At 48.9% G+C, this 9,475-nt stretch overlaps 1 protein-coding gene across 1 annotated transcript in view; it reads right to left on the reverse strand.

Moving 5' to 3' along the window:
* Nucleotides 1–2,236, reverse strand: part of SSPO (SCO-spondin) — a 184,388-nt gene extending 182,152 nt beyond the window's left edge. Inside the window, exon 1 of the mRNA XM_015412955.1 lies at nt 2,124–2,236. Coding sequence (XP_015268441.1) covers nt 2,124–2,236 — 113 coding nt within the window. The remainder of the gene's footprint in view (nt 1–2,123) is intronic.
* Nucleotides 2,237–9,475: the final 7,239 nt, after the last annotated feature.

Here is a 9,475-nt window from a genome sequence, read left to right on the forward strand (position 1 = left end):
CCCCAAGCACCAAGAAGACAGAGCATCACTTGCCCCAGAGCCCCTATCTATACCTTGTGGCTAATAGCCACGGATGGACCTCTGCTCCATATGCTTATCTAATTCCCTTTTGAAGCCGTCCATGCTTGTAGCCGCCACCACTTCCTGTGGCTGTGAATTCCAAGTGTTAATTACTCTTTGGGTGATTAACACTTGAAATTTAGGTGAGGCTGGGCCTCAAACTTTCTTCATGATAGATTAATGTAAATCCATTTGTTCCTCATATTCAAAATCCTTCATAGAGCCTAACACCACATTACGGCCCCAGTCACATGGGAGGATTTGCCCCGCGGGAGGGACAGATCGGAGTCACATCAAGCAGGCATGATCAAACTGCAACAGCGGCGCGCACCCGTCCCCGATCTGTCCCTTCCGGGCGAAGACGCGGCTCAAAAAGGTAGTAGCAAAACAGCACTACCTACCGGTTGCCGCACGGCACCGGTGGGGGTCCGATTGCCGACGTGCGCAGCGGCTGAGGGGATCTGTCTGATCCCGCAGCCGCGCTTCCCTTTTGATGCGGCTCTAAAAAGCCGCACCTCAGCCGTGCCTTTCCCCCTAGTGAGACCGGGGCCTACATTCCCCTCGTGCCTTCAGCGGGTCTGTCATGATCTGGGCTGTGCTACCAGAGGCCTACTAAGCCCAAGGAGCCTGGCTAGCAGTAGGTGAGGCTGGGCCTACAACTCCCAGAAGCCCTTGGGAGGTTTTGGAGCCAAAATGGACCAATAGGAAAAGAGGAGGGCTGGAAATAAAAGTTCTGGAGCAGCAGGAAGAGCTGGTCTTCCTCCCAGGGGGCAGAGCTGGAAGGGAGGCTGCTGTAGGGGAGAGATCCTCATCCTGAGGGAGGGGTGAGTAGTCTAAGGCCACTTGAGATAGTGAGCTAGGGACAGTGTGTATATAGACGCGTTAGGGCATTTGATTTCTTCTCTTTTCACCCACTTACTGTTATTATTCTGCACCTTGTTTGTTTGACCTCCTATAAAATAAACTATTTTCCTTGTTTACTCTGCCTGGTCCTCACACCTGTTATTCGGCCAAAAGGTCTTGGGAGGGTGCTCTGGGCCTTCTCAAGGGAACCTAAATCCAGAGTGGTGGCAGCATCAGGTGACACACCCCCTGAGCCGTGACAGGGTCCCATTGATCAGAGGTGTGCTTGGAGTGCCATATTCAGTTCCCAGGTACACAGGGGCTGATTCAGATTGGGACTGTGGAGCACAGGAAGAGGTGCTGAGACCTTCCCCCTACACCACTCCCAGATCTGAAACAGCCCCCATGTGGGTTTTTTTTGCTATTTTGCCATGCTGCAGAAACAACATGTGCTGGCAAATAGCTCCACTGGGGCTGATTCAGGTCAATAAAATGCTCTCAGGACAAAGCTTAAGACTTCTCTCCCATACACTTCGGTCTTGATCTAAATCGGTTTCCATTCTCCTGAGGATGGAGTTAAGAACACAAGAACATAAAAACAGCCTTGCAGGATCAGACCAGGGGTGGTCCATCTAGTCGAGCCTCCAGTCTCAACACCGTCATCAACCAGTTCCTCTGGAGAGACAACAACAGGTCAGAGAGCCCGAGGCCTTCCCCTGATGTTGACTCCTGGCACTAGAATTCGGAGGTAGACTGCCTCTGAATGTGGAGGTTCCCTCTGGTCACCATGGCTACCAGCCAGTGATAGACCTATTCTCCATGAATCTGTCTCATTCCTTTTTATAGCCTTCTAAGCCTGTGACCATCACTACATCCTCTGGCAGTGAATTCCAAATTGTAATAATCTGCTGTGTCAAGAGGGATTTCCTTTTGTCCATCCTGAGTCTACTGCCCATCAGCTCCATTGGATGCTCTCAAGCTTCAGAATTTTGGGAGAGGGGGAAAAGCTCCAAGCACAGAACTTGCAGTCCACCTCTGATCAACAGGACTTGGAAAGGACGTGAGGAACCTGCCGTGTGCAGCAAGGCCCTCAGCTGAACGGCCGTCGTGGGACACACCCGAAGCTCCGCTGAAGGAAGGAGGGATTATCTGTGAGCCATGAGTGGGGCTCAGTGGTTGGGAAGCCAGGGCAGAACAAAGACCAGAGAGGGCATCCTTACCCACGTGTCAGTGCCAGCGTCTCCCAGAGTGAGATCCACACCAAAACGCCCAGCAGCCACTTGGGACCGGGCCCTCTTGGGGGTGCGGCTTTCCCCATCACCTGCAAGATCATGCTCGGACCAGCCAGCCCGGGGCTGAAGGCCATGCAGGGTCGGAAGGATCCAGCTGGCCAGGCAGGAGCCCACACCCAGGCTGCAGGAGAGAGGCTCTGCGAAACAAGAAGGACGTTGCGCTGTCAAGGCAGAAGCAGAATGGCAACAGTGAAGATGGCGCCCAGGTGCTTCTACAACCCAGACCCCATTACATTGTTTATTGAATGTCCCATTCTCTTGATTGTACGGACTCACTCTGTGTTGTTGGACATAGGTCTCGCATTAGAAATTCACATTTAGAATCTCCCCTGGTCCAGCATTTTATTGACAAACAACATTCTCCTGATGATTTCCAATTTGTGATACTGGAAGTGCTTAAGACCCACCAATATACCTGTACAGATGTTCAAAGAAGGTTGCAACAACGTGAAGAATTTCGGATTTTCCGGCTTAAGACTTATCACTCTTATGGCCTCAACCAGTCATTAGAACTTAGCTGTTACTTATGAGTAGAAATCTTGTCTGGACTTTTAGTCTCTTATAGCTTTAAGAATCTGATTGCTATGATGCCTAACAGATGAGCCTCGAGATGCTGACCACATCTTGAGGCTTGCCGACAATACAAGAATATTAGTTACTGTAGATTTTCCAGCATCAGGGTGATGCTGGGAAAGACTGAAGGTCAAAGAAGACGAAGGGGACGGCAAAGGATGAGATGGTTAGACAGTGTCATAGATGCAACAAACATGAAATTGAGCAAACTTCAGAGGACGACGGAAGACAGGAAGGCCTGGTGGGATCTGGTCCATGGGGTCGCAAAGAGTCGGACTCGACTGTGCAACTGAACAACAACAACAACAAAAAAGATTTTCCAGGTTAATACAAGCATAAGTTCTATTGCCGATCGGTTGCCCGGTTTTGACTGTTTTGATATAAGGATTGGTGAGCATTATGACCTTTTAATGGCATTATTATGTATTAATATATCTTTTTAAAACAATGATATTATGAGAGCATTCTTCCCTTCCCCCTTTTGGGAAATTTTGCCTATATATTCCTGTTTTGAAGGCTTCTGTACACTATGAATGCTTTATGAAGGTAAATTTTTGCCTCTCAAGATTAGGGTATGGTTACAATCATAATGCATAATAATAATTGTTTGGCTTAATTGTAATTGTAGTATAATGAAGTTATTGAAGAAGAGCTATCGAAACGAAGATTGAAATCCGGAGTTTTCGTCACTGTGTCTTCTGTGCCAGTTTCTTCTGCACACTCTGTATTTTTGTATTAAAAAGGTAAAGGTTCCCTTGCTCGAAAGCCAGTCGAGTCTGACTCTAGGGTTGCGGTGCTCATCTCCATTTCAAAGCTGAAGAGCCAGCGCTGTCTGAAGACGCTTCTGTGGTCATGTGGCCGGCATGACTAAACACCAAGGCACACGGAACGCTGTTACCTTCCCACCGAAGTGGTCCCTATTTATCTACTTGCCATTTCTTGCTTTCGAACTGCTAGGTTGACAGGAGCTGGAACTAGAGACGGGAGCTCACTCCGTCATGCGGCAACCCGGGTCTTGAACTGCTGAACTACTGACCTTCCACAGCCTGCAGTTCAGTGTCTTAACCACTTGAGCCACCGCAGCTCCATTTTTTTTTATTATATTTATGTAATTACTTACACATGTAGTTTCTTGTTATTCCTTTGCTAGTATTGTGTCGCTTTGTTATATAAACGTCTTTCACTATTTTTGTATACTATTTGGGCGCTTTTTTGTCTGTGTTATTTATACAGTGCATTTTTGTTTCATGCACCTTAAAGACTGACAACATTTGTGGCAGGGAAGGAGCTTTCATGGCTCACTGCTCACTTAGAAGTGAGCAGTGACTCATGCAAGCTCTCATCCTGCCACAAATTGTGTTAGTCGTTAAGATGCTATGGGGCTCTTGCTCTTTTATACACCCAAAGGTCAAAAGTTTCGGAGGAAATCCTGAGGTCTGGAGTGGCTTCAAACCATACGTGGTTAACCCAAGGGGCCTGATGGGAATCTTCGCCCAGAGGCAGAAGCAAAGACTGCTGTACCCTCAGATCAACAACAACAATAATGAATCATAGAATGTTAAGAGTTGGAAGGGACCTTGCAGGTCACCTAGTCCAACCCCCTGCACTCTGCAGGAGCATAGCCGAAAGAGAGCCCTACAACATACCTGAAAGATGGTCATCCAGCCTCCGCTTGAAAGCGTCCAGCAAAGGAGCAGCCACCCCCTCCCGAGGCAGTCTGTTCCACTGTTCAACCACCCTTACAGTCAGGATGTTTCTCCTGGTATTTAGCCGGTATCGACTCCCTTGTAATTTCCACCCGTGAGATCTAGTCTTGCAATCCGGAGCAAGAGAGAATAGATCTGCTCCATCTTCTACATGACAGCCCTTCAGATATTTGAAGACTGCAATCGTGTCCCCTCTAAGCCTTCTCTTTCCCAGGCTAAACAGACCCAACTCTTTCAGCCTTTCCTCATAAGACTTGGATTCCAACCGTCTCACCATCCTGGTCACCCTCTTCTGGACACGCTCGAGCTTGTCAACATCCTTCCTCAAATGTGGTGCCCAAAACTGAACACAGGACTCCAGGTGAGGCCTGACCATAGCAGAATAGAGCGGAACCACCACCTCCCTTGATCTGGACACAATGCTTCTGAAGATGGTTTAATGTCTTTAGTGTGCATATGCATATGCACATGCAAGATATGTAAAACTTCTGGAAATGTTTAAGCCATGGGGGAAATTTTAGGGAGGGGAACAGAAATTTGGGGGAAATATGAAATATATGGAATACTTTGCTATCAAACCTAAATTACTTTTACTGGTTTAACAACATAAAATGCATCATTTACCCGAACTTTAGCATATAAAATTGTACTATTTGACACATTTATGAAATGTTGAAGTACAAGTATCTTCATTTTCTATAAGAAAAATTTAAAAGTATACCCAATACTGCTGCAAACTATGCCACTGTAGTACATATATCTCTCTTTAAGACCAACAAAGTTATAGTCTAGATATAAACTTATATTCTAGATATAAACTTATACCCAGAAGAAAACTTTGTTGGTCTTAAGGGTGCCACTGGACTCAAACTTTGTTCTATTTAATAATGTATTCTCTTTAAACATATAATTTACAGATAAGCAAAAAAAAAAGGTGTATATCTACTGAATAAGAGGTTTTTTTAGTGCTACAAATTTCCCAATTTTTCCAGTGGAAAAGCTGGGGAAATCCTTAGTCTTTTTCAAGCTGTACATTTTGAAATGCATTGTAAACAAGGTTTTTCTCACATAAAAAGAAAAAAAAATTCATTAGGTGACTTTGTTTAGCCCTCCCCCAAGATTTCCCAGTTTTTCCACTGGAAAAATTGAAAAAATCCTTAATTTTTTTCATGCTACACATTTTCTGTGAAAAAAACCTGGGCTTAAGAAGCATCACACTCATTCTAAAAGACAGAATATTTCATAGCAAGGGTTTTTTTGTTTTTGTTTTTTTTACAGCTCACCCAAAATTTCAATTTTTATTAGAATTTTTTAAAGGTTCTGGGATGAGAATGGGAGGCAAACAGCTTCTTCCTGCTTTTTTATTTTCCCCCCAGCCTTTCACCCAACACACACACTCTGCACTCAGAGCATGCTTTCCCCTCACCACTAAATTGTGTATCTAGAGCTCAGGTAACATACGCGTTTTCCAACTTCTCTCTGTCCTCACAACAGCCCTGCGAGGTAGGTTAGGCTGAGAGAAAAAGAGAGCAGCCCAAGCTCACCCAGTATGTTCCATGGCACAGTGGGGATGTGAACGCAAATCTCTCAGATCCTAATTGAAACCCTAACAACTGCACCATGCTGGCCTCCCTACCAAAATTACACACAATCTCCGCATCTCTTAATGTTAAAAACAAATCCAGGCATAGATGTACAGCTTTGTGGCAACTCTGAGTCCCGGAAACTTCTCATTTAGAAATCCCAGCAGTCGCTCTAGAGAAGAAAGTCTAGAGAGGCTCGCAAATCCAGGCAAGTTGTTCCCACAGGGAAAACGAAACACCCTAAAAGCGCCACCAGCCCCACCTGACCTCAGTGGCCCCCAATGTGGCCATTTGTTTCAGCAAAAAACCCACTTCCATTTTTGCATTGCTGGAAGTCAGCTTCCATCACGCCTTCTTGGCCCCAGAGCGCTCAGCGAGAGAGAGTGAGGGGAGGGTCAGTCACCCTCAGAATCATAGAATGTTAAGAGGGGGAACTGGGACCTTGCAGGTCATCTAGTCCAACCCCCTGCACTCTGCAGGAGCGGAGCCGAAAGAGAGCCCTGCAACAGACACAGATGGAGGATGGGGATCGAAGCCTGTGACTGAGTTCTGAGAGAGGGAGTGAGATTTGAGAAAGGGGGGGGGGAGCCATAATTCCTGGCTTTTTTTCCCCTTGAGAGGCAAACAGGGTCTTGATCCTTGGTAAGGAGCACTCAGTGAGAAGAAGCGCTTTCTTGCTGAAGTTCACTCTTCAGGTGGAAGAAATTAACTCTTCAGATGGAAGAAATCACCAGTGGGCAAGAGATGAAGTGTTTCCCTCCAGATGTTATCAGCTCTTGCTCCCCCAGCCCTCTCCACCCCACCTGGCTTCAGTGACACCCCCCCCCTCCACCCCATCCCACACAGCCCTCCACTTACCTGCCGGGGCTCCTTTCCCGGCTCCTGGGGGCCAGTTGCCTGAAGCCAGGGAGTGCAACAGGCAAGCCGGGAAGGAGGCGTATTTATATCTCTCCTGCAGGATCAGCCGGGCTTGGGAGATATCTGGGGGCCCTGGGATTGGACAGGCCTCTCCCACGCAAATGCCGCCTCCCCTCTGGCCACTCGGAGGGACCCCCCCCTTCTCCTCCCCTCCCAGGGCCACGGGGATCCAGAGTAGCACCTGGCAAAGAGCCTGGCCGGCCAGGTGGGGAGGAGGTTTGTGCAGCCAAAAGATTTGCCTGCTCAGGTGGGGGGGTGCTGGGGGTCCCATTTGCCCCCTTCTCTTCCCCACGAGGGCTTCTTCACAAGCTCATCTCCCCCCCCCCATCTCCACCAACGCTCCCTCTAAGCTGTGGAGTCTTGTGAGCAAAAATTCTACTTTGTGAGCTACTACTGGCATTCAAGTTGTGAGCCAGCGATTTGGCTGCGGCATGAATTAGTTTGTTCTGGAGCCCCATCCTTCCTGAGCTGAGACAAAAATGTGTGAGCCAGAGGAGGCTAAAAAACTGTGAGCTGGCTCGCACTAACACTGATCTCCACCTCTCCTAGTTGCCTACAATTTTCTTGCCCTGACCCCCAATAGTCCTCTTCCCTAGCATTCTGGACCACGTCTTGTCTCACCCATCACTACGACAGCCCTGTAAGGCCAGCCGGCCCGTCAGCAACGATCCCTCTGCAGATGGTGACTGAGGGGAAGAGTGGGTGGAGGGGACAGGTGGATCCAGTCGGAGGGGCCCTTTCCAATGCCCACCCTGGAACCAGCTCTTTTAATTCCTCCTTTTGTTGTTCAGTCATACAGTCGAGTCCGACTCTTCACAACCCCATGGAAAAGATCCCGCCAGGCCTTCCTGTCTTCCGCTGTCCTCTGAAGTTGGCTCAGTTTCATGTTCATTGCATCCATGACACTGTCTAACCATCTCGTCCCCGTCTTCTTTGACCTTCAGTCTTTCCCAGCATCAGGGTCTCCTCCTGTGAGTGCTCCCTTCTTCTCATTGGGTGGCCAAAGTATTTGAGCTTCAGTTTCATTATCTGGCCTTCCAGGGAACAGTCAGGGTTGATTTCTTTTAGGATTGACTAGGATTCCTCCTAGCCCCCATTTATTTATGGGGAGAGCAAACAGGCACCAAAGGAAGAAGGAGAAGAAGAAGAAGAGGAGGAGATTGGATTTATAATCCGCCCTTCACTACCCAAAGGAGTCTCAGAGCGGTTTACAAACTCCTCTCCCTTCCCCTCCCCACAACGGACACCCTGTGAGGCAGGCATGGCTGAGAGAGCTCTCTCAAGAACTGCCCTTGAGAGAACAGCTCTGAGAGAACTTGTGACTGACTCAAGGTCACACCAGCAGCTGCATGAGGAGGCATGGGGAATCAAACCCAGTGCTCCCAGATTAGAGTCCACGCACTTAACCACTACACCAGACTGGCTCCATTTATGCGCAGGGTGAGGAACAGGGGGTCAGGTCAGACGGACATTTAGTGCAGGCTTCGCTGCTGATCCCTCGTGCTTTAAGGTTTCCTGTCCATATAGGCAAACCCACCTCTCGCACCGAAGTGGGCTGAATCCCGCGGTTTCCACTCTTTTTATCCGCGTTTTCTGACACCCGTTGGAACAGGTGTTTTCCCGATATCTTGCGCTTTGTATCTGCGGTTTTGGTATCTGGACAGCAATCCGCCGTGACCGCGCTACCCTCCTCCTCCCTTTTTTTGTGTGTGTTTACGGTTTAAGTTATGCGCATGTGCAAACAGGCGTTAGCTTTTATTTTGGTCTTTTTAATTAGTTTGTATGTACGCCCAAGCGCATGGGAAGACAAGCGCATGCGCAGGTTTTGTTTTGTTTTTTAAAAAACCCGCGCCGCCGCGGGGACGGCGTGCTGTGTAATCAGTGCTTCGCACAAGTGAAGCGGAAGACAGAGGGACTGTCTGACCACCTCCAAGCAATATAAAATGTCGCGGATAGAAGAACTGCGGGAAAACTAGCGCGGTAAGAGGTCCGTGTGACCGCGGCCAGGGAGTCCAGTGTCCTTCTCACTGCCATCCCTAAGCACTGGCCTGCGCTCTTTTGGGGATGCTGTGAGGGACACGCCTCCCTTGGCACGGGTTGGGGCTGGGAGGGGGGACGAGGCGGCTTTGCCTCCTCGCAGTGGCCAGGATCTGCTGGCAGGTAACTAGGATGCGTCTCTCAGAGATTTGGGGGCTGACGCGGCTGGCTGCTTTATGCTCCGGGAACCCCCGCTGGCTCCCACATCCCCTCCCCACACACAAGAGGATCTCTGCTTATCCCCACTTCCTGGTCTCCGGCTCATCTCTGCCAAGAATTCCAAGCCCCACAGCAAGCACTTGCCCCCCCACCACCAGGTCCCCCCATTTCCCAAGAAAGCCTGGCTTATTTGGCGGCAGAGTTCATCAGGCTTGGAATCTGGTGTGATGTCCCCCCCCCTTCCCCGAAATTTCCTAAGATCTCCAAAAGGAACATGCGACACCCCCAGGGCAGCCCCCAAACG

Source organism: Gekko japonicus, unplaced genomic scaffold (assembly GCF_001447785.1).
Source record: "Gekko japonicus isolate JY-2015 unplaced genomic scaffold, Gekko_japonicus_V1.1 scaffold2050, whole genome shotgun sequence".
Lineage (NCBI taxonomy): Eukaryota > Metazoa > Chordata > Lepidosauria > Squamata > Gekkonidae > Gekko > Gekko japonicus.